We start from the raw sequence: 24231 nt of genomic DNA, 5'->3' as shown, positions 1-24231 counted from the left end.
CGTAGCGTGGGAAATAGTTGTTAATCATCGGTTTAATTCACGGTACGAAACACAATCTTTCAAACGTATTGATATCCCCTACTACTAAATGCATCACTCACGGCGCCGGGAATACACAAGTGACACGGTATCATGTCTAACTTTTGAATGTAAGCTTAACTTACAGTATAATTTTGAATTAAAATTGAAGATTGCTTTTTAAAAGTAACTACATCCGTAAATAATAATAAATATCTATTTAATAATTATTAATAAGGTGCGTTTACTTACCGTTTTTCGAAAAATATGAAAAAATATTTTTTTTTTTGTCGAGATTGCTTTGCTTTCTTGGATGACATTTTAAAGACTAAATCATGAAATGAGGGAACCAGGGATTACAGTTGTCTATTTAAACAACCAAAACTAAAACAACTGACAATCATCCACTGACAACTCAGGAAAATAATCTACAAAAGGCACCGCGAGAAGATAACCGTTGCGCGGTACTACAAAGGCTGAAGCACTTTTCAAAGCCGAAAACGCTTTTGTTTAACCATAGCACCGCTAACACGCGAAATTGACACTTTGCGCTTAAGCTTGCTGCTGCCAGGGTAGTCACGTGATCTGTATGCGGTATAAAATCAAAACATTGGATGCGGGAATAGCGAAATTGTACAGTAACCATGAACAGATGCTCTCTGGTTAAGAAATATATTTGACAATATATATATGAAAACTAATTCAAAAATGTGCCTGTAGTATATAACTGGCATTCATGTAACACTTTGTCGCTGTACATTAAAAAAATGTTTGCTGTAAGCTGTGATTTTATGCTTTATTCTTAGCCTTCCGACCAGTGATTGCCACGGGTCGCGTAGCGCACAGCGTACGGGAATCATTCACAATCCCCATAGACTAGGCCTACTTATCTTTAAAAAATGTCCCAAGTTTTACCATTGATGTATTGGCTTAACCTCTCCGACATAAATGTTGGAACATTTGTCAGTGATTTGGTAAAAGAAATTTCACTTCTAAAAATACAGACACTGCAATTCTGATGTCGTTTACAACAGACATTCAGCGATTTACACTCGCTTCGGCCATCTTTACAGTGTATTAACTCGAGCGTTCAAAACAATAACAAACTCAATAATACCGCATACAGATCACGTGACTGATAGGAGCGTCAATTCCCAGCTCACACAGTTTACTGTTCAGTCAAGTAGAACGTGAGCGTCCAATCAGCGCTAAAGCCTAGCAGTTCCACTTGGTTGGTTTTCCGATGTTGTTTTATTTGCTAGGCTGCTTGCATGAGGTTTGAGGCAAGAAATATGTGATGATATCTCGCGAAAAAAGTAAGAATTCGGGATGGGCGGATATGTACGTTTGACGCTGGGCGGAAGGCATTAAATTTTGCTTTAGACTGGGCGGTAGACTTTTAGGCAGGGCGGCCCCGCCCGGCTCCGCCCTGCACAATTACATCCCTGCAAAAATGTCTATCACAACCAGACAAAAATCCCCTTTCTGATTGGGTTAGAAAATTGAAAGTTGCAAATGAGCAACCTATCAGGACAGATCACCCACATTAGGGCACACAGACAAAAATTATTAGATTATCACTCTTTAAACAAAAAAATGATGAGGGTGGGTGGTTTTCTTTTCTTTTTTTTTTAATCGGAACAGAATATTACTTCTTTTATCAAAGAGGGGACTGTTTTAATTTGGCAACAATATTGTAAATATTGTATAAAAACTGGTTAAATTTTATGTTTTTATTTAAGGAAATGTATTTTGAGCCACAAAATTGCATTGTTTTCTTTATGCTGTTGGACTAAATGATGCGGCAACATAAAAAAATGTTTATTCCCGCATCAATAATTCCCATATTTTTGACACAGGCGGGAGTGATAATCTAACAATTTTTTCTATGTGCCTTACGCAAAACTTTTTTAATACCTTATTTAACGAACTAATTTTTATTTTTAGAAGGGTGGGGACAAAATGTTTTTTTTTAGTACAGTACTGGCCAGAATTATCGCAAAAATCACAACGCATTTTACCCGTTGCCTTTGTGTTGCGTTTGCATTGAATTGCGTTGCGTTCACATTGCGTTAAAATGAACGTTGAAAATTTGTTGTTTATTTAACAAAACCGTGTCCGCGTGTCAGTTATTGTTGATAGTTAATTCAACACTAAACCGATCTAGCGACGGTGATGTTACAATGATTATCAATAAACAACGTTGATTAATTTTGGAGACCAATGTATTGTTAAGATATATATATATTATACAGAGTAGGAATCTTACAACATTTATCATTATATTGTGTTCTTTTGGTGCATTCGCTAGGCCTAGGCTAAATAGGTTAAGATTAGGCCTAGTTTACAACAAGTGATGTCGAATGTAGAGTAGGTCTATTGATATTAATTATTACAAACGGCCTAGCTGAGCACCGTATGTCTATTCTGCTGCAGAATGATATGATTTGGAGTATTATTATTTTCAATTTCGTATTAACTAGCCTATGCACAATAATTATATACAGTACCTTTTCCCCTTTCAATAGATCAGCCTATCATTAATCAAAATACAGTGCCAATCCAGTGCATACATGTGAACAACAACAACAGAGACCTGGATGGATTGACGCCGATGGCTTTGCTGCCTAGGCCTACAGTAGCTTGCTTGTTCGTTCGATTTTGATCCATCATACAGAATATAACAAAGTTTTTAATTTACGTTTCAACTATGTGGAAAATATATGAATATATTTATATAATTATTATTTATTTAACTGTAGTATAGTAGACAGTATCTGACTGACTTGTTAGTCTGCACTCATTTTCAAGCGTAGCAGTACACTGAGTCTCAGGGTAGTAGTGGTCCTCCTGGAGAAATACCACGATGAAACCAGATCTTTCAATTACTTTAAAATAAAAATTGCAGAATGACTAATAGACTACCAAACGTCATTACACAGTGAAGTATAAACACACAGCATATGATTCTGATACCACCAAAATGTCAATGACCCTGTTGACTGGAGGACCTGGTTGCAGATCGCGCAAACTCCGACGTGTTATTTTTTTTCGTTGTAACGATGACTAGAAGTCTGTGCTGTCACAAGGCTGATATTTGTAACGTTATCGTTGAACCTCTTGAATTTTATATAAATATTACCTGGCTATGGATGGGTGTTTTTTTTTTTAACTGAAGGTTGGTTAAAACACAACGGTAAATTACATGGATACGTAACAGGGCAGTGTTGACATGTACTGTATTATAAGGTTGACCTGAAGACTGTCTAGCTGGGCATAGGCCTAGGCTACGCGGCACTAATCCTAACAATAGGCCTAGATATAATAGAGTTATTTGAGGAGATATATTGGTGAGTCATTTTGCTATTTTTATTTTCTTGTTACTTTTTGTTTTTTGTTTTTGTTTTTTTCTGTTATTTAATTGAGTGGAGCATCCACATTTACGTCGAACACCTGTCAAGCTCGTGTCGTATTCCTTTTCAATGTCGTCACAATCAAAATAGACCTGGGCCTAGCTAGGCTATCTTCAACCCGTCTCCAATCTTCACTTAATCACGTTATTTCTTTACTACAATTAAGTAAGTGGCTGTTTATTTAGAAACTGTTAAAGCCTATTTATTTACTGTACAAACTGTTAATACAACACTTTACGTTGAATTCTTAATAAACAATTTCTAATGAGGTGAACATTTTCAAGGCCAACGAAAACGCGTTGTCAACGCCAACGCGCTCTCAACAAAAACGCAACGGGTTGAATGCGTTTAAAATTTGGGATAATTCTGGCCAGTACTGTAAAATAGCAAAATGATTTCACCAAAGCATCTAGGCAGAGCTGAAAATAAAAATAACATTTCTTTGAAGAATGTAAACAGCATAGAAATTAGATTGATAAATGCTTGAAATTGATATAATTAAGGAAAAAGTATGTCTACTTTATGAATACTTACCTGGTAGATTAGTATCCACTCATAGACTACCAAAATCACCATTGATTTGTGTAATTTTACTTTTTGAGATTTCAGGGAAGCAGATGGCATAATAAAAAATAAATAACATTTTCTTTTCCTGAAATTTCCATTTTTCGTAGTGGACGCCAAAGTAATATTCTATTTTTATTCGAAATCACCATTACTGGTGGTCAGATAGTGTGCTAAAGAAGGTATAATAAAAGTCCTCCCTTAAAGACAGTGCTTACAAAAAGACTTACCCTTGATGTACATATAACTTCCCTCAGGTTAATGTTCATCCAATTGTCACAGGCTACAAGATGGCCATTGTAGGTTTCTCCATTCTTTAACTCAACTAGCTAAAATAAAAATAATACCAAAAAAAAAAATGTGTCAATATCATTAACTCAGGAATAGGTAAAACTAAATGAAGGCAATAGTAATATAATAATAATAATATGCACCAGCTTACATTCACAAAACAATGTATTTTGTTCAGTTAGATCATGTTTAAAAATAAATAAAACATCCATCGGTATGGGAGAGCGTGGTATGCACAGCGGACATATTACCACCCAGTTTACCGATGCATGTAAACCTTCTCCAGCAGTCTCCCTCCTCCTCCTCCCCTGATAATGAGGCCATACCCTCATCCTGAGCAAACACAGGCAAATCAGGAAGATGTTCAGCTGGAAGAGGAGGGGACAATCGGCCGCAGCCAATAATCCCGCAGAAGCTTGCAAAGCAGCTTGCACTGCCGCCAAAATCGCCTGCATGACCTCAGGGGCTAAAACAACCCCCGGTGGCTGGGATCCTGTAGACATGGGATCCGAGAGCACAGCAGATGGCAGCGCGGAAAACGGCGGAGTCGATTTCGACGCGGACGCACACACTGCAGGAACCGGTTCCCCCGGTCTGCAATGATCAGCCTGCCAAGCTTTGATAGTTACTAATCGCGATGGCTGCCAATGAACGCATATCTCACAAGGAGAATTGGTGGAACACCCTCCTGCAAGCAGGGCAAATCTTGTGGTTATCCACCTTCGGGCTAGGCCGAGGGCCCCGACACTGATGACACTCTGACTTGCCAGCCATGATGACAGCATACAATAAATCCACAGCACAGAACTATAAAATCCAAGGCTATAAAATCCAAGGCAATAAAATCCAAGGCAACTTCCACTATAGACAACTCTCTATAAAAAATCGAGGTGCTTCTATTTTGTAAGATCGAAAAAGAATGAAGAAGTTGCATGGTTGCTGGGCCGCTTGTGCTTGCCGCCAGGAGTTGACTGTTCTATTATTTTTCGAGGGGTGTTTCTCATGAGAGAAAGAATAGGCAATTAGTCGGTTTATTCAGGTAAGTATTCACGAAGCAGACACAAGAATTGATATTTTAATTATTGTGAGCCAAAAAATTTATATAATAATAATTAAACAAAAGAAACTGAGAAATATCTGAAAATGCCTTTCCTTCAAATAGAAATCAGGATTGCCGATTACAGTTAGCAAAAGATTTGGAAGATTAACTGGTGAGACAAAAATCAAGCCAAGGACCATGTTCAAGACCAGGAATAAAGCCAGCCCTAAATTAGACACATGGTATGATGAGCATTCATGCACTCTCGACAAATTAGTCAGAATGCTGGGAGAACTAATGTAAAGAATTGGAAAATCACATGAAAAAACCTAATTGTTTTAGGTGTTCCAGAATATTAGGAAAGTAAATTATTATATTGTACTGTATTCTGGAAATAAAAAAATAAAAAGAAAGAAATATAGATACCTCCGAGATCAGTCTAGCAATTGAAAAAACCCATAAAACCGTCGAAGGTTTAACTATAGATAAGGACAGATTAGATTTTCGCCCATATATGTTAAATTTCATAGAGCAACAGGAATGACAAATTTTGGATGTTAAGCTCTCTACCTTTCAATTAGTGTGGCATTTTCAGCATAAAGGTGTGGGCAGATAATGGAAGAAAATGACTTAAAGTTCACAGACATAGACATGAAAGAACTAGGATTATTCCTCAGTTTGACAGAAGCTGACACCAAACTGCAAGTGATACCCCAAAACTTCAAAGAATTTTGCCCCACACGTTGAAAATTTGGCGGCTGCCAACATTTACAGGATCAGGTGGAAATCCCCACATAGAAACTAGGTGGAATACATGAACAGGACAAGTGAGTAACCCAAAAGAGGAGACGCTAAAGCGATGGTCATACTAACAATGGTTAGCCTGGGTTCCAGGCCCTAATTTTGGGTTACTCACTCTTTATTGCACTTAGTGCACGCCATACCAATTTAATTGGTGTCCCATACTCGATCTTTTTTCCCGGATTTTGCCTGAAAAATAATGTTGTGTTTGTAATGGTATGCCCTCTAGCCTAAGCTTTAATTATTTTTGCCATTACTCACAGACTGACTAGGGTCTATTCTAAATATTTTTGGCCCGTTTTATTAGGGAGGACTATTTTTTAGTCATGCCTAGTCGACGCAAGTGACTCAGTGGCTCCGAAAATGTGAACCTTGTGATTGAAATTGTTTATTTCAGTCCGGCCATTTTTCCAAATACGGAATATAAGATTATGTCATTCTTTTGGCATACTGGTACCTGCATTCAATGTTTTACATGTCACTTATTCCATCTCTAAATTAACTTTCTCATTGGTGACGCTGTCCAGAATGAGAAAAATTATAAAAAATAATAGAATTGTGGCAAGCCTATAGCAATGGTGTACAGCATAAAAGAGGTACTGAAGAGTCACATACGTACCTAAAAGAACCAAGTGTATAAGCAGAGAAAAAGTGGTGCGATAGGGTAATTGTTTGACAGTGGACGTGGCAGGTGTCCTGATGATATGGTAGAATAGGGCTCTCAGATGAAGGCTCATTGAAAGAGGCATATACAAGAGAAACGTCAATGACATAATTATTGGAGCGAAAACTAATGAGGAAAATCAAGGACTGGAGAGGTTAGAGAAACATAATGCGCTCCATGCAGGATATCAGCATAGCAATCACCAGAATTATATACTGTATAAAAAGTCACTATTGACAACAAGCTCCTCCCAATCACCCGATCCTCGATCTACAAATCTGGATAGAATGTGCCAACTGGGAAAGGAAGACCGACTTGCAAAATATTTCATCACATTTATGAAACACATGGCCAATAGAAAGAACATATATACGGTAGGCAATCGACATTATCATTAGAGATTAAATTTCAGATATTGGTGGCGGACGTGGTAAGAGTACTTAGGAATATTTCAGAGCACGTACAAGATGACGGGAGAGTGCAGGTTATCAATAGGATGTAAGCAAGTGGGTAAGAGTTAATATCCGATGATGTATCGTAAGAAAGTTTAAGTATAAGACACGAAACGCAAAAAACGTTCGGAATAAAAAAAAATAAGTTCAAATAAAATTGTATTTCTAATTTCTTTTTTGAGCATCTCTGACTATTATAAAAACAAGATATAAATAAAGTCTCATCTTTCTTATTGATAAACAACATGTAAAAAATGGGCCCAATTTTCTAACCTCCGTTGAAAGTTGAATGCACATTAACATACATTTAACCAGAATCGATAAATTTACATTACTGAAGTTTATTAAGTATGACTGCAAACACGTTATTCATTTCACATAAATATATCATTTTACTGATTTGTTTACGGTCACGTAAAAATATATTCCACTTCCTTTCCGAAATGCACGGATGGATTTATAGTTTTTGTGAGGGTATCCTATTTCCCGAGCAGGCTGTACTTTTCTTTTCAGTCTTGGCTCTTCCTCTATAATAACATAAGAAAGCAAGGATCAAGTAGCCTAGGGGAGCTAATAAGGCGTCTAATTTAGGCCTAGGGAGGGCCTAAGGCTAGGCCTAGCCTAGCGGCCCCTGTCTCTGAAAGGCCAGGCCTAGCCCTAGGCCTATGTATGACTAGGCCTAGGCAGGATGCCTAGCCTAGCCTAGATTCAGCTAGCCACTACGCTTAAAGGCCCTAGGCTAGGCCTAAGTTAGTACAACTCACCATGGGATGATTCTGTGCGGTCCTCAGGAGCGATAACGGAAGCTGCAAAAACAAAATGGGTAATTATAATTCTAATTTAACAAATCAACAACTGAACTGAATACATTTATTGCTTTTGTGCAGCTACTTACCATTTTCCCAAGTTCTTTTTTCGCGGTCTCGAAAAACGATTTTGAGACGAACGTAACAGTGATAAATGTCGCCCTCTCACAATGTCGTGCACATTGCCCTTAATATTAGGAATATTTGTTATAAATTCCATTGTTAAAATAATATATTTCCCTTAAAAGACACTAATTGTTTATATATTTCAGTTAACAAACTTAATTCAATGGAAAAATAATTTTTATTATCTAGAAATATTTATAAAAATAATACATTTCTAAGTAACTTGTAAGACATTAGGTCAAAGGGTACGCACATGTGTTCTTGTTTACTTTTGGATCAATACACACTGGGTGAAATTGGAAGCATACTTTTTCATGATTTGATAGTATAATTAACAGAAATGACCTCAAGAAATAAGGATGTACGTCTTAATAGTGAAGATGATAGTTCTCCATCGTTAAAACATAATGCGAAAAAGAAGTTTAAATCAAGTGAAATCAGTGTGAACATTAATCCGATTTATTTTGAAAAGGAGCTTATGAAGCAATTCAGTGAATCTTTCAAGAAAAAGAATGTGTTTAGTTGTGGTAAGTTTTTATTGAAATCACTTGATACACATGGTTGCAGCTATTGCTTGGGTGTTCCACCCGGTCCTAAAATAATTCCTACGCGGCTAATGTAACAATAGCCACAGCCTTTTTTGAACAAAAATACATGAAACTGTGGTAGATTTCTTATTTCCTCTCCTTAAGATTTTTGTACATTTTTTGTTAGAATTGTGAACACAAAGCAGAATATTTTAATTTAATGTATTTATCAACAAATTTAAATGCAAATTTATCAACATTGTATCTTGTTTTTGTAGAAGGCAGTGGTACACAGGTATTTACTGAACCATTCACTTGTTGTGTTTTGCCAAACTTTGTGAAGAACCAGGAGTTCCTTGAAGATCTTCAGGATGAGCTTCTAAAACTTGACTTTCAAGAGAAGTCTAATGACCTCTATAAATTCCATCAGGTATGATAGCTTATAGGTTTGAGACCATAGTTTTATAAATGTATGCATATCGTATTAGGGCAAATAGAAAAATTTTTTAGATTATCACTCCCGCCCGCGTCAAAAATTCAGGAAATATTGATGCGGGAATAAAAAAAAAAAAAATTTCCGCATTAATTATTTCAACAGCATAAAAATAACAATGCAATTTTGTGACTCTCTTCAATAAAAACAAAAGCGAAATAATCTATTGTTCCGATTTAAAAAAAACAAAAAAAAACACCCTCCCTCATCAATTTAAAAAAAAAAGAGAGATAATCTAATAATTTTTTCTATGTGCCCTTACATTTGGCAATAATAATATTACTGCTTGTCTCAAGAACTCTTGTGATTGTTAGAGTATTTTTAATATCTTTCAGAGTCAAGCTTTACAAAATCTCTCCAGTCCGAACATCTTGGCATTGAAGTAAGTTCAAGAGTAGCATTGTTCACTTGCTTGCATACTTGTCTTTGCTATACAGAAAATAGTTCATATATTTTTCTAGGCAGCGAGTGTGTGCTATCAGGCAAGAACAAGATTTGAATTTTATTTGTTATCGGTGAACGACTGACTTGCAAAACAAGGTGTAATATAAAGGCCTGCCTGATTCCCTTGATTTGACATCACTTTTTTACTCTCATAGGAATCTGTTGTATAAGGATTTTACAAAATGGCTGACTGATGTTACCAACATCACTTTTACAGATACTATTGATATGACATGTGCCCGTTACGAGTATACTGGTAAGGAAGCTATTAGTTTAGAGCATCACAGCTTAGTTGACTACAAGTGGTGGTACAAGTGGTGTGAGTGTGTGCTAAACTTGGAGACAATATAACATATCCTAACTTTGGTCTCAGGTTGCAATCCCATTGTTGCTATCCTTGGGTTTCATCTAGAGGGCTAGAAAGCAAATATTATATGCAGCACACTTTCTACAAGAAGAGAAATTAGACTTTTGGTCCCATGTGTAATACAGCCCAAGTGCAGTGTGAAAGTGCAGTACACTCTTTAGAAAAGAGCAGAGGATTGGCCAAGTCACCACCAGAAGAACCCCACTAGAAATACATCTTCACACAGTGAAGAAAACCATATCACCAGTGGCAGACCATCAAGGCAAGCAAGATATGCAGTGCATACCCTGATTAAAACAAATATAGTAGTGAAGTTTCTCTGGGTTTTATTTAGCATATTTTAGTCAGAATCGTCTATAAAACCTTAATTTTGCTACAGTTCATTGGAATACCAACGTTTTTCAATGATTGGCCTACAGTACTTTGGTATCTATGATAAATCACAGTCGGGCCTATCGCATCGTACTCTCTCAGCTGCTTGGAATTTCCGCATGGCTTGTTTTCAATATCAGCCAATCGCGTATTCAGTGAGTCAATGGGAGTCAGAGCCTACCCTACAAAGCTTAAATTTGCTATTGTGACAACGGTGTGGTGGCGTCAGAATAGCCAATTTAACACTGGAATGGAAGCGGTGCTTCCAAGGGTGTGTGCGCATGTTCTTCTTCTCACAAATCAGGACCTCCATTGGCGATCGGGTATTCTATCTATAGGAATAATTTCAATGATTAAAGCTTAAATGAATTTGCATATGTATGACCGGTATAGAAGAAATTTTGAATTATTATTATTTGAATTCAAATTTGTTAAAATACAGGAATCGGAATTATTTTGAAGAGACACACAACCATGCCAGTATTAAAAATAACATACATTTGTATTTTGAATGTAAGACACAATCTGATTCTGTATACCGGTAGTAGTAGTAGGCTTTAATACAAACTTTTCCTACTAGCAGGCCCTAGCATCAGTTGCGTAGGAGTTTTGAAATGGGAGGGAGCTGATGCAGGTGGGATGGTGGGGGATCAATGATTAGGTGAGGGGGTTAACTCGCAAAATAAGGTGATTTGAGGTGATTTGACCTTTAACTTCTTGATTGTTGGCGGGGGGAGGGGAAACGCGACTAATGGATAGGTATTTTTTTTTTCAGGGGCAAATCCTAGATATGCTAATACCTAGTATACCCTGCAATTTAACCTACGGTCCACCACTGCATACCACCATATCATTTTATATCCATCACTCTCCATCGTTGTTTTACACGAGGTGTAAGAACACGTGTGAATGACCTATTAACTGAATATGAGATTTTAATTTGATTAGAAGGATCTGGTAATCATATGCCAATACTGTACACAAGTGTCATATAGCAGAATTTCTACCACGACCGCCTCTACGACTGTATTTTCATATATATCATATTCTTAATTTCAGAAAATTGATTTTTTTTTTTGGTACATTTTTTTATTCATCATATACATGTCATTCACAGACACTCTGCTTTGTCATGATGATGAACTTGAAGGGAGAAGAATAGCATTCATATTTTACTTGGTACCACCATGGAAGGAGGAAGATGGAGGGTCATTGGATTTATTTGATGTTGATGGTGAGGCAGCATCTTTATTAAAAATAATCAAGATACCTTTATTTCTGTAATAGTAAATGTACTGTAGCTTTTTGTTTTGCTAAAGAACATATAATAAATGTGTACACACATGCCAAGTGGAGAGTAAAGAAATTACTTAAGTATTGGTATTAATGTTTTAAGAACTTCCTTATTCCGATTTTGGAACATAATGAGTATTGAGTATGGCAACACGTCAGGTGGGGCAAAACATTGAAATCTTCAATATTCATGGGTAATTTTATGTATTTTTTATATAGAGGATGGACAACCAAAAGATATTATGAGGTCACTGCTGCCAAGGTTCAACAATTTTGTCTTCTTTGAAGTAAATCCAGTTTCCTTCCATCAGGTATGCGCACACACTGTCATTGTCATCATCAACGACATCGGTTTGCTTTTGGATTTATTTAAAAATTCTTCAGAGTTTCTCTAATACTTATTATATTTGGGAGAGGATATATATTTGTTTGCTTTCCTTGTTAATTTGTGTCTTGCCCATGTTGCCAGATTTCTTTAAATACTTTAAAATCAAGTTATATTTCTACAAATTCACAGTGTAAACATTGTAGAAAAATGGATAATTCAAAACAAGCAATTGCTTGTTACTTTTCACACTACATACACTAATTTTGTTCATAAAGGTTGCAGAAGTCTTATCAAAAAGTAAGTGTCGTCTGTCCATCAGTGGCTGGTTCCATGGTGAGACAATATCCAGACCGCCACCTTATATAGAACCAAGAAAGATCCGTACACCTTATCAGGAGATAGAGGTAAGTCATCTATTTATGAAAGAAAATAAATAGTAAGCAAATATTGTTTGAAGATTTTCATTGCGAGGTATAACAATAATAAATGCTTGTGGTAACCACATGGATAATTCTGAAAAGAACTGTTGTTTTTGTTGTCGGCTAAAATGATGACATCATGAAGGTCATAATTGACTTGTAATAGTAATTATTAATATTTTTTCATGTTACAGGTTCAAAGTCGTTTGTTGCTACCAGCAATCCTGATGTTGTTATTGTTCTGACAATAGTAATTAATCTTAGCACTACTAGTTCTTAATCTATAATTCATTGGTTAGATTTCTGCCATGATGGAACTGATTCAATATTTTTAATATACTGTATTAGATTTAACATAATTTTACATACAGATTATTTTGATAAAAATGATAAAATGATATTGTCTAAATAAGAAAATAATATTTATCAAATTATATTACATTAAAATATTGTTTTGACCCTTTAGGAAGAAATATTCTATGATTGGATCAGTCCTTTGTATTTAGACTTGGAAAATCAGACAGAAATCATGGACCGTTTCCAAGAGGATTCGGAGATTCAACTCCAGGGATTTTTTGCAGTCAGTATATTTTGACTTTTATTAAAACTGTAAAAACAGGTCTCCCTCCAGTTGAAGACCACTTTTGGGACTGGGGCCTTCATGGTCTTTGGTATCTAATTAGAAGAATAGAGAAAAAAGACATTTGTTATTTTTGGACCACAAAAAAGTGGTCTTTAATTGGAGGTGGTCTTTAATTGGAGGGAGACAACCTGTACATTTTCAATTTTATTTTAAATTTGGTCATTTGTTTTTGATTGTATAAAGTTTTTTTTTAACTGAATTTATTTATAGGAGGATAAATACAATTCTCTGTGTGAAGCCTTGTCTAATCATCAAATAAAATGGAAAAGACTTGGACCTGCAAATAAAAGGTAGGCACACTAGTTAAACAACAGCAAGTATAAAAGTGATACAATACCTCTTTTTCTTTTTTTTTTTACATTTTCTATAAAAAAAAAAATAAACTTCCTTTACTATTTCCAATTTCACTTCACTTTCACAATTTCAGCTAATTTCACACATATTGTTTTTAATTAGAATATAAAATTAATGTAATTAAATTTTTCATAAGACAAGAGCGACCGCTCACCGGTCTGTGCATTCATCCACCGCTGAAATACAGTAGAGGCACAAGTTATTATAATTGGGTTTTTTGGAAGAGCTAATAAGATAGAAATTTTTTTAATAATTAGAATGTTTATTTGTACAAAACAAATTGTTATTTAGAATGTTAATTTGTACAAATTAAAATATCTTAAAATTTTTTAAATTGGAAAAAAAAAGAATTGAATACCAAGACGCAATTCGAACTCAGAACCTAAATTAAGTTCTTTAGAACACATCCTTAACAGACTGCTCCATCCATGCGACGTGCGCTATTAGTGGTAACAGCCCTCAAAATTAGGAAAAAAGTATGTCGGCAAAAACAAAGTGAAAATCGCAGGCGCTATAAAATTGATGCTGGTTATAATGTCGGCAGTTTTTAGTTTCAGCTACGGCCCCGAAATTAACCCATGCTGACCTGTTATAGCAGTGATAGATGTCTTTTCAAGTCACCCAATCAAGCTGGAAAGCCTAGCTGCTATTCAAATTCACAAATAATTATTGATAAAATGTTGAACAATGTTTATGTTATGATGATGAACTAAGTACAAAAAAATACAGTGGAATCTCCGAATTCCGATTGACCATGGAAAACCAATTTCATGCTAAAACTAAAAGTTTTTTCCAAGTCCCAAAACCATTCCTATTCTTTCTGTAATAAAATACTTTCCGAAAACCGGATCTCCATATTCCGAATTCCGGACGTTTTATTCGGTCTGGAACATAGAAATCAAATTCAAACCCAACAAACAGTTAATAAACAACAAATTATCGGCGTTAATTTTGAGGGCGGGTGGTAATGGCAGTAATGTACAGTCTTGCTGAAACCCCTGTTTTGTTTTGTAGGTGTAGGGAAAACACTGGTGCCAACTTAAAAAAAAGGTTCGTTGGAAATCACCTCTAGTTTATGTGTATAAAATTTCTTGCACGTCCAATCAAAACTGGCGATGCTGGATGCTTTTAAAGTTCTGGTAACAAGAACAAGAACAGCAGTGAGGCTCTGAAGTCAGCACCTTGTGTGGACCCAATTATTTGTAAGCAGTACTGGACATCAATATAATATGTTTTTTAGGAAGATTATAAAGTTTTTTATGAATTAATGTTTCTTCAGACAATATGAAGTTGCAGACAAAGAAAGCCTGCCCTCTATAGTTCAACAATGTCTGTGTGTGATGAGGTCTGAAATGATGTTTCTGCTACTTTCTAACTTCACTGCCTTGAAGTTACATCCACTTGCACCTGATCAAGAAAGAAGTGATGATGAAGAGGAAGGGAATAGTGGAAAGAGAAGTGATAAAGAGGAGTGGAATGATCAAAAGGTAAATGATCAAGGTGAAAGCACAGAACAAGATGAAAGTTCAAAGAAAAAACAACTGCCTAATTCGGATGATGCTGGCGAAACCAGTGAATCATCAAAAAGTTTATCTACAGGTACAGTGAAAATAATGCAATATATCCATTAATTTTCCTTAGTTTTTTATCAAGGTTTTTTATATCCTGTAACTTTTATTTTATATGATTTTCAATTAACAGATCAGATTCCTAGTTGTCATGGTGATGTAAGGCGATGGCAACATGGTGACTATACATTACTTCATGACACTGATACTGAAGGGTCAGAGTTCGCATTGGATGCTATCGTATATTTTAACTGTAAAGGTAGATGTTGCATGTGATATTACATTAACCGTATTAATCTTAATTTCGTTTACTAAATATCTGTAAATATCCATCATCACATTTTTTTTTAAATTTATTTTTAATATTAACTTTATCATTTAACTAATAATATTACTGTACCATAATTTTTATCATTTTTTTTTTTTCGCTTTTCTTGCAGAGATTGTAAATTTTTAACATTTTAAATTTTTGTCTTTTCAATTGTTTAATTTTTGAATGTTTTTACCATTCTAAATTTTATGCTCAATTTTTAAACTTGTTTGGTGTTTGTCAATGCTGTTTATTTTTGTCTGGGATCCAACTAAAAATGAGCCAGCACTTGCTAGCTTTATGGGCCATCCTGATTCTCTATTCACTTTGTTTTACTGTTTAAATTGTTTTACTTTTGATTTGTGCAACTGTTTCTGTAATTTTTTGCGTTTTGGAGCACCTAATAAATTTCAAGTCAATTCTACTACTGGTAGATTTTAATTTGAGCAATTTGTTTTCTCCTGCACTTGATACATAATAATCATTTTATTTTTCTGAATTATGTTTTGAAGAATGGAAAAACGAATATGGTGGATTTACGTCGTACCTTGCTAAAGGTGAAGATGAAGAGGTAAATAGAGTCAACTCTGGCACATTTTTAAGGTGACATCACAAAATGAGTATTGTGCTAACAAACACGAAAAATGAGTTATTGATGTATTTAGACAGATGGCAATATAAAGCCCTGTCCAGTCTATCAAATTTAATTTGACAATAACATGTGACATGCCCAAATATATGACCATATATAAGCACAACATGACTATATATGAGCATACAACAAAAAAACTTAGTGTAAACAGAGCTTAGGCTTTATTTTGGTTTTTGAAGTTCCTAGGTTGAGCATAACCCAACTGAAGTAAGATCATTAAAAACACTTATAATCAATGTAAACCAACTCAGAACATTTACTAACCCCGAAAACTTTTGTACAAATGCCGGGATGGTGTCCGGCAGGGTATAGTTTTGCCTGTAGTTAAGTTAGTTAAGTCAGCCCTCCTGTTTTGTGCGGGGATTCATATGTTAAAGCTGTGCTTGTTTTGAATGCCCCTTTCCATTTCTTTTCAACATCTTTGTTCTTCATTTTTGCCACTTTACTTACTGATGTTTTGAATTGATTTGGAATAATGTTTACTTGATACTTAACTTGATCATCATGAAATGAATATTTTAAAGTATTCAGAAACACTGAATGGTGTAATCCAAAACTTGTCAACCCTAAAACCAAATTTTCACTTTTAAGTTTAGGAAAGTATTTATATCACTTAAAAGAACAATTATCTAGGCATTTAAAGCTGATATTTTTTTTTTGTGATAATATGGAAATTTTTTGCATATAATGTGACCAAATTTAAGAAAGTAATTAGTACAAGTGGCGTGATGGAAATCCCAATATTTGCTGATATTTTCAGTCAGAATAATTTCTAAGATTTTAAATTTGTACAAATTGAGGTAAAAAATGTTTTAGATGCATTTCTGAATTATTAATATTGGAGCATTTTTATTGGTCAAATTCTGTTGTGCCACCAGTTGAAACCAATTAATTTTTTTCATCACATTTTGGTATTATATGATTTTATATGTGTAATTTATGATTCAGCTTTAAAAATAATTTTGTCAAATTAAAATTAATTTTAAACCCATTTTAATATTTTCCGTCCCACCACCCTTATGAAGTATAATTTGTTTTTAAAAGTGTTTGCATTGATTCCAGTTTCATAATTCTTAACAATATCATGATTTTCAAGGTGTAATTTATGATTTCGGCTTAAAAAATTGTTTTGGAAACATAACATTTTTAAACCAAAAGAATTATCTAATTCCGTCCCGCCACCATAAGAACAAAGGAAGCTACATTATACAGTACCTTAAATAATGTTATAGAGCCCTTTAGTACTCTAACTCTGCCATTTCTGCCAAAATGTGCAGGGGGTATGAATGATCTCTTGAAATACAAACAAGCTTACAGTACATAATGCTCTATACCCTATCAGTGTTTCTCTGAAACCTTTCATGTCTTTACCTTCTTAAAATGTTCCATACACCTATGGCATGAATGTAGGCATCAGCAATGTTAATATTCTTTAAAATTTTACAGATAAACTTTAATTGTTCTAGGGAAAGCATCAAATTTGGGGTAATTTTAAAAATTTCCGTCCCGCTATTCTGACCATTTTATTTAATATTATTTTATTCTGATGAGCGAAACATTTAAATTTTATTGATATTGCCTATGGTGATAAAGCATTAGATGCTACTCAAAAGTATGTATTAAAATTTACAGTACCAGTTTAAAGTCTGAATAAATTGTGAAGATAACCTGTTGTCTTATTTTTATCCAATTTGTTCATTCCGTCCACCACCAAAATGTTTTTCGTTGCTATGGTGATTTGATCAAGTACTGTGTTTTCTGTTTTACATCAAATTGAAGTAGGTATCAGTCAGTACCTTGCTAAGGATCATAAGAGACAAGTTTCATAAACTAGACAGTTAGAGAACTAGATTTAAATAAATGTCTAATTTTCCGTCCCGCCACTGGAGGTGGGTTTTGGATCACACCCTGAAACCCTATTTCTACCGTACACATGACTCATTTTGTCAAGGCAATCAGAAAGAAAATCTTATAGCGCTTGTAACAAAGAATGTTTTTTTGTTTTGTTTTGGTTTTTTTTATTTAATATTATTTAACATAATTTCCCTCTTTTCTGCAGTTGTTGAGTGTCGCCCCAAAGGAAAACTGCCTGAGCTTGGTTTATCGTGACAAAGACACGCTGCGGTTTGTCAAACACATTAATCATCGGGCTACTGAGCATGCTTCAAGGACAAATAGCTCCACCTGTTTTAATGATATCTCATTTGTTTACTATGAATAAGGGTTGTCTAGTTAATGGCTGGTAAGATTGGGACAATCATCACAGCTGTTGCAAGATGTGATATTTTAATGACAATAAGTGTTAGAGTTCCTCGAATTTGCATAAGCGAATAATGTCTAAAAGATATTTATGAACAATGTACAGAAATGAACAAATTAAATCACACGGTTTTATTGAATTTCAAAATGAAATAATAGCAAAACCAGCTTTTTTATCTTGATACACATTATTCTATATTTGTTTATATTTGGTTCTTTTTGAAAATATATGGTCTTGTTTGAGTAGCCCACAGATATACTGAACTTGTCACATAATCATACAAAAGACGTCATATGCAAATGATCCGACAGCTGACAAAGTCATTGTTACGATTAAGTGTGCATACTTAGTTAATCATTATTTTCCTGTTAAAATCCAAACCTTTTCTTGGATTGTAACCATATTGTTTGATGTGCCAGTACAGTAGCTACTAAAACGAAATTCAATTATCAATAGAATTTTTAGTTTTAATGATTACATATATACTGCCATATAAATTTTATTTTAAACTTTTTAATTAAAACATGAATTACTTACGATTCCCTCACCAATTAAATCATGTTTACTGCTATAATAATTAACAAAATGCCTGTCTTTGCATAGACTTTTGACAAAAAATGGTAGTATGACCATATATGGTCATGATATGATGTCATTTTTCATCGTCTGTTTAGAATGTCACTAGTGCAAGCTGTTCATATTCAGATAAATTTACATTTTCTCAATAATATAATAATACAATTTTTATGTTCATTTAAAAAAGCAAACATTTGCTTTTTGCTGACTCATTCACAAATTTAAATTAATCAATGTTTGAAATATATTAAAATGAAATAAACACTTATTTCAAAAGAGCACCTTATCACTAAACTATCTGAAAATAAATTGAATTTCTTGGCAATTTATACCAATTCTATTAAAATATATAATTAAAATACAATTCACACCAAACCGAAATTTTATGACATAAAATACAGCATATTCAAAAGCAAATGTAAATAAATAGCACAAATGTATAAAAAATATTAAATGAGTGATTGCATTATTTTTGTTGGCAAACTGGAAAACAGCATTTTGATACTAACCAATTTCACTTCATATTATAAATTGTAAACCTAATACAATCTTACTGTGGGTATAACCATGCTATAAATATTTTTAACTCAGTTAAATACAAAAAAAAATTAAGACAATGATAACCAAAGCAATTAGAAATAATATTTAGCAGATAATAACATATTGTTATCACTTGTCATGAATAATTTTCCAACAGATGGGAATATGAAAGTACTGTAATACAATTCATACCATTTGTGGCTAAGACAAGCCAAACCAGTCACCTCGCAAAAAATAGATTTTGTTACATGTATGTAGTTATTATAATTAATACACAGTACTAAAATGAAAGTTATAACAGTGTTAAAGAATCATTTAAATCTGAAATTTTGTTATGTCTTCATAGCATTTAAATAACAGTAATTGAGAAATAATTAAGCCTTTAAATTTTATGATTTCAGACTTTTCACAGAGAGAAAAAAACATTGTTAAAGAATGTTGTTTTAACATAGAAAAATGAGGAAAATAGTAACATAGCATGATGTAGGTACATAATGTTTAGTTTACTGCAATAAAATAGATTTCGAAAATGTTGACATTCCAACATGTTTTAACCATTACTGTATCTCGAAAACATGATTTTTGAGAAGTGACTGGTTTGGCTTGTTTTCGCCACATTTAATAGCTGAGCACAATTCATTACTGTAGTGCTAAATAAAAGTTATCACACAATGTACAATGAATTTATAGTCCCACAATACCTAGGGTAACAGTGATCATACAACAAGGCTCGCCGGCTACTGAACATGAATTGGAGAAAGAGAATGTTCTACAGTATGTGTTCAACTTTTACTCCAAGGAACCACCACTTATTATAGTAGTGCATGATTTTGTTTGATAACCTCCTGGCAAATACCTTTACACTGATCCCAAGTGGAACACAACAGGTGTTTGGTTTTGGGCAAGCCCCACGTATAGTAGGCCTGTAATGCAAGTGAGTGAATTTGTGTAAACAGTTCTAAGGGAATATGAAATTAATGTAATTTGATACCAGTCTCTCACAGCACCTAGCTGTGATATACAGTAATGCAAGTACAATGTGTTTGGAACTCCAGTACAGATGGAATCCATCTTAGCATTGAGGTATTCATGGCCAAAAATAAAAAATGGGTGTATTGCGAATCATAAATATACAGTGTCTGTATAATGTGGCAATTTCTGGTGTCCCACGTATAGTAGGCCTGTAATGCAAGTGAGTGAATTTGTGTAAACAGTTCTAAGGGAATATGAAATTAATGTAATTTGATACCAGTCTCTCACAGCACCTAGCGTCAGGGACGGATTTAAGGGGGCCTTGGGTGGCCCCCCCCCCTCTACTCTTTTGGAAAGTTAAAAAAAAGAAAAAGAAAAAATTGATTGTCCAAAACACCTCAGAAGTTATTTTCGGGCATCTAGAAAACAAAAATTGCACGGGGGAATTCCCCGGACCCCTAGGGTGTGTTATCTCGATCGGCCCCACTTTCGGCCTCCCTTTTGGACATTTCTGGATCTGCCCCTGAGCATGACATGTCCAGTTAAGGGCCAACTACGCCCTATTGAACATGACTTGGAGAAAGAGAATTACAGTTTGTTCACTTTTTACTCCCAGGGACCATCACTATAATTTTACAGTGAATCATGTTCATACCTTCTTGCTTATTACCTTTAAGCTGATCCCAATAGGAATGCAGGTGTTTGGTTTCAGCTGTGATATACAGTAATGCAAGTACAATGTGTTTAGAACTCCATTACAGATGGAATCCATCTTAGCATTGAGGTATTCATGGCCAAAAATAAAAAATGGATGTATTGTGAATCATAAATATACAGTGTCTGTATAATGTGGCAATTTCTGGTGGATTAAAACAAATTAAACCTCTAAAACAAAGAAACAGTGAAATTTCACTGTTCCCTGCTAAAAATAAGTATTCTCAAAGTATTACACTGGATCCGCCCCTGTACCAACAGTTGAAAAACAAAGTATTACAAAATCTTTAAAATACAAAATCAATAATTTATGAAATAAAAATGATCTTCAAAAAAAAGAGTTCAAAAAAGAAAAAAAACAAACAATGTATACAAGGTACATGATGAATCAAATAATAAATAAAAACATCATTACAAACATCCACTTTTACCACAACAAATGATTTTATTTTATTTACTTTAGGCACACATTAACACATGCATCAAGGACTGTCAATAGTGAATATATCGCTGTCCTACTTGTAGGTGACAATTCCTTTGACAAGAATAACATTGATACATGATGCTTTACAAACTAAATCTCAATATGAGGTTTAGAGAAGTGGAGTTGTTTTAGTTGTGATAAAATAATAATGCAACACTGACAGGAATTGAACCCAGGCATCTTAACCACCAAGCTATTCAACTCCACTCAATTAAAAAGGACTCCTACAGTATGACCATATTTTCTCTATTGTATGACACTATATGTCATCAACAATTTTGCAGGTGTGACATAAGTCTGTAAACCAGAAGAAGACCAAACTAAGTTCAAAAGCTAGTTTGTCAGACCTAAATTTGATGCTAGTCCCAAAATTCAATATATTCTCCCATCACTTAAAGATGAGACTAGCCCAATAGTAGGCCTACAGCTTGTCTTTTTTCACAAACACAATAGGAAAGTATACAGTTTGAAACTGATTAGATCATTATTTATATTGTAAAACAAAACAAGCATGAAAGTTTACCATAGTAATTGGAGAATTTTTACTTTATGCAAACCTAAAATTATAAATTTATGTTTAAAATATATTTAGGGATTTTGTTATTTTCTTTCTCTATGGTTGAAATCATACATTTCACCCCACTGCTTCAAAAACTGCAAGGAACCCAAATCCAATAGCAGTGAAAAATACCTTCCAAAGCCCGTCACTTTCATTTTCATATTCGTGATTTAATATTTCAAAAAAAGTTACATAAATGAAAATACCAGCAGCGAAGGCTTGCAGGACGGCTGAACATGCATGGGCCGTGACACCCTGTGCTGAACTCACGCCTAATCCAAGCACAATTCCAATTGGAATCATTGTTGAGAATATCAGTCCATATAATACAAAGACTCTCTTGGTAGCATGTGATTTCAATAAGCTGGCTCCTAAAGCAAATGCTGCTAACGATTCGTGCACTATCATAGCGATTAAAAGATACCAAATCGTGCGAGATTCAGTCTGTAATCCCAAAGCCATACCTTCGAATACAGAGTGTATTGACAGTGCAAGAAGTAGAACTAAAGATCGCAGACTATTTATTTGTCTTCCATCACCAAGATGACTATGCCCACTATGGTTCTGATGATGATTATGATGGCGCTTTGGTATGCTACCATTTTTAAGCATTGGTAATCTGTCCGATTCATGACTACTAAATATTTCTTCTTCGCTTGAATGTTCACTAATTTCATTCAATCGTGTGTCTCTTCTAGTCATCTCTATTTCATCTAGGGTTGTTTTTTCCTTCATTGTGCACGTGATGACGCATTTTTCAAAAATGAGAATCAAAAAGAAACCAACAATGACCAGCAATTCACAAACAGGATAATCAGTGTCAATGTGTCTTTCTTTAACGATTTGTTGCACTTGTGTCTGTGCCGCAGGAAACAATCCAAGGAAACATGTTGCAAGGAATACACCACCTGCCAAGCAATTGCAAAAGCTTAAGATCCGCCCTTTAAAATTCCGTTCAACAGGCCCAGATTTGAATTTGCTTTTGGATCGGAAAAGGATCAATGGAGATAAGGCACCTAGGAATGTAGAAAGAAACACAAGACCCATAGATACAAGCTTCAACATCATCAAATCCTCCATGATTCCAGTGGTCGTTGAAATTGCTGGTGTGCTGGAAGGAGGTACATGTGTTGTGTAAGCAGAAGGCATTACAAATGTACTTAAATTCTGAGCTGTTGATCATCAAAATTAGCACCTTTCAAATGTTCATTATGTTCCTGTATTTTTAAGACATAAAAAGAAGGTTTTTTTTAACAACAGCAATTTCATAAGTGAACAGAAGACACACACAATTTTACATATTTTGTACTAATTTACCGGCTATATTTCAGTATATTCCATATGCATAAAAATCAAAGATAAAAAAAAATTGAACATGAATCTAAAGCTAAGCAGTTGCCCTTTCAACTCAACTCAACTGACAAGAACTAAGCTTAGCTTACGTATTGTTGTATTATTTATTAAATGAACAGAATGACTTCAGAGGGTCTGATCGTTTCTAGGCCATTTCTGCCAAGGTCATTTTAGACCTGGCCTAGCCCTTAATCATTTTAGCCTTTTTTATATAGGCCTAACAAGGCCTAGGCCTAAGTATATATTTTTTATAATTTTGGCTTTGTGTTACCCGCTGCATAGCCTTCTACAGGCTAGGGCTAGGCTGGGACCAAGCCCAAAAATAATTAATTTCGCCATAATTAAATAGCAAGACATTTTATCATGTTTGGGAAGAGATAGGTATGTAATAAGCTATGATGACAGCCCTAACTTAACAAGCTAGGCCTAAGAATAGAATGTAAATGTAGGCCTAGGCTTACAGGCCAGAATACTTGACCGTGTACAAAATTAATGTCACCTGATCCCCATTTGCTGCTCCTGCTGTGGCACTCAACAACAGGCGGAGCCGCAGCCTAACACAAACCTACCTCAACTGTTTGCTCAGACCCTCCAACATGCACGCTAGTAAACAGGAACATACCTTAAGCTTTGCTTCATTAAATAACCTAGAAATTGTGTTAGTGTTATCAACGTTACCTAAACACAATTTAATACTTTGCCAACTAACCACCAGCCACCACGACTTTCTTACGCACGTCAACTGTTACAACGTCCCGAATTTTGATGCAATGTTTATCCTCCGGTCAAAGGTTGAGTGCTCCGTTTCATTGAACACACTGCTATACAT

At 34.7% G+C, this 24231-nt stretch overlaps 3 protein-coding genes across 5 annotated transcripts in view; 1 reads left to right on the top strand and 2 right to left on the bottom strand.

The window, feature by feature from the left end:
- Window positions 1–8235, bottom strand: part of LOC117117934 (U6 snRNA-associated Sm-like protein LSm4) — a 31578-nt gene extending 23343 nt beyond the window's left edge. The window contains exons 1-3 of the mRNA XM_033262418.1: window positions 8138–8235; window positions 8007–8048; window positions 4226–4324 (exon numbers count right to left, since the gene is read on the bottom strand). Of these exons, the coding sequence (XP_033118309.1) occupies window positions 4226–4324; window positions 8007–8048; window positions 8138–8140 (144 nt within the window). The 5' untranslated portion in view covers window positions 8141–8235. The remainder of the gene's footprint in view (window positions 1–4225; window positions 4325–8006; window positions 8049–8137) is intronic.
- A 196-nt stretch (window positions 8236–8431) lies between these two features.
- LOC117117927 (prolyl 3-hydroxylase OGFOD1-like) lies at window positions 8432–18394 on the top strand. The gene is made up of 13 exons (XM_033262409.1): window positions 8432–8701; window positions 8980–9131; window positions 9530–9576; window positions 9794–9894; window positions 11495–11611; window positions 11890–11981; window positions 12274–12402; window positions 12884–12997; window positions 13271–13350; window positions 14694–15013; window positions 15116–15241; window positions 15805–15863; window positions 18004–18394. The coding sequence occupies exons 1-13, from the start codon at window positions 8515–8517 to the stop codon at window positions 18163–18165; spliced, it is 1686 nt and encodes a 561-aa protein (XP_033118300.1). The 5' UTR covers window positions 8432–8514; the 3' UTR covers window positions 18166–18394.
- On the bottom strand, window positions 18321–24119 carry LOC117117929 (zinc transporter ZIP3-like). 3 transcript variants are annotated; one of them, XR_004446968.1, is made up of 3 exons: window positions 23972–24119; window positions 20586–23266; window positions 18321–20327 (listed from the first exon to the last, which is right to left on the bottom strand). XR_004446968.1 is itself a non-coding variant. In XM_033262410.1 (2 exons), the coding sequence occupies exon 2, from the start codon at window positions 23196–23198 to the stop codon at window positions 22125–22127; it is 1074 nt and encodes a 357-aa protein (XP_033118301.1). In that variant the 5' UTR covers window positions 23199–23266; window positions 23972–24119; the 3' UTR covers window positions 18321–22124. The 3 variants fall into 3 exon arrangements, 2 of the variants coding, with proteins under 2 accessions (XP_033118301.1, XP_033118302.1); XM_033262410.1 differs by having other exon boundaries at window positions 18321–23266; XM_033262411.1 differs by having other exon boundaries at window positions 18321–23266; window positions 24025–24119.
- Between the last annotated feature and the right edge of the window lie 112 nt (window positions 24120–24231).

Source organism: Anneissia japonica, unplaced genomic scaffold, assembly GCF_011630105.1.
Source record: "Anneissia japonica isolate Jap-2015-1 unplaced genomic scaffold, ASM1163010v1 scaffold3106_len312699_cov133, whole genome shotgun sequence".
NCBI lineage: Eukaryota > Metazoa > Echinodermata > Crinoidea > Comatulida > Comatulidae > Anneissia > Anneissia japonica.
Note: the sequence above shows the minus strand (reverse complement) of the source record. Positions and strands in the feature narration are given on the sequence as shown.

Bases quoted from the DNA above. Each gene is read 5' to 3' on its own strand.
- LOC117117929 (XM_033262410.1), bottom strand. From the start codon at position 23,198: ATGCCTTCTGCTTACACAACACATGTACCTCCTTCCAGCACACCAGCA.
- LOC117117927 (XM_033262409.1), top strand. From the start codon at position 8,515: ATGACCTCAAGAAATAAGGATGTACGTCTTAATAGTGAAGATGATAGT. The intron at 9,132-9,529 runs GTATGATAGCTT...AATATCTTTCAG, and splicing joins ACCTCTATAAATTCCATCAG to AGTCAAGCTTTACAAAATCT. The intron at 11,982-12,273 runs GTATGCGCACAC...TTGTTCATAAAG, and splicing joins ATCCAGTTTCCTTCCATCAG to GTTGCAGAAGTCTTATCAAA.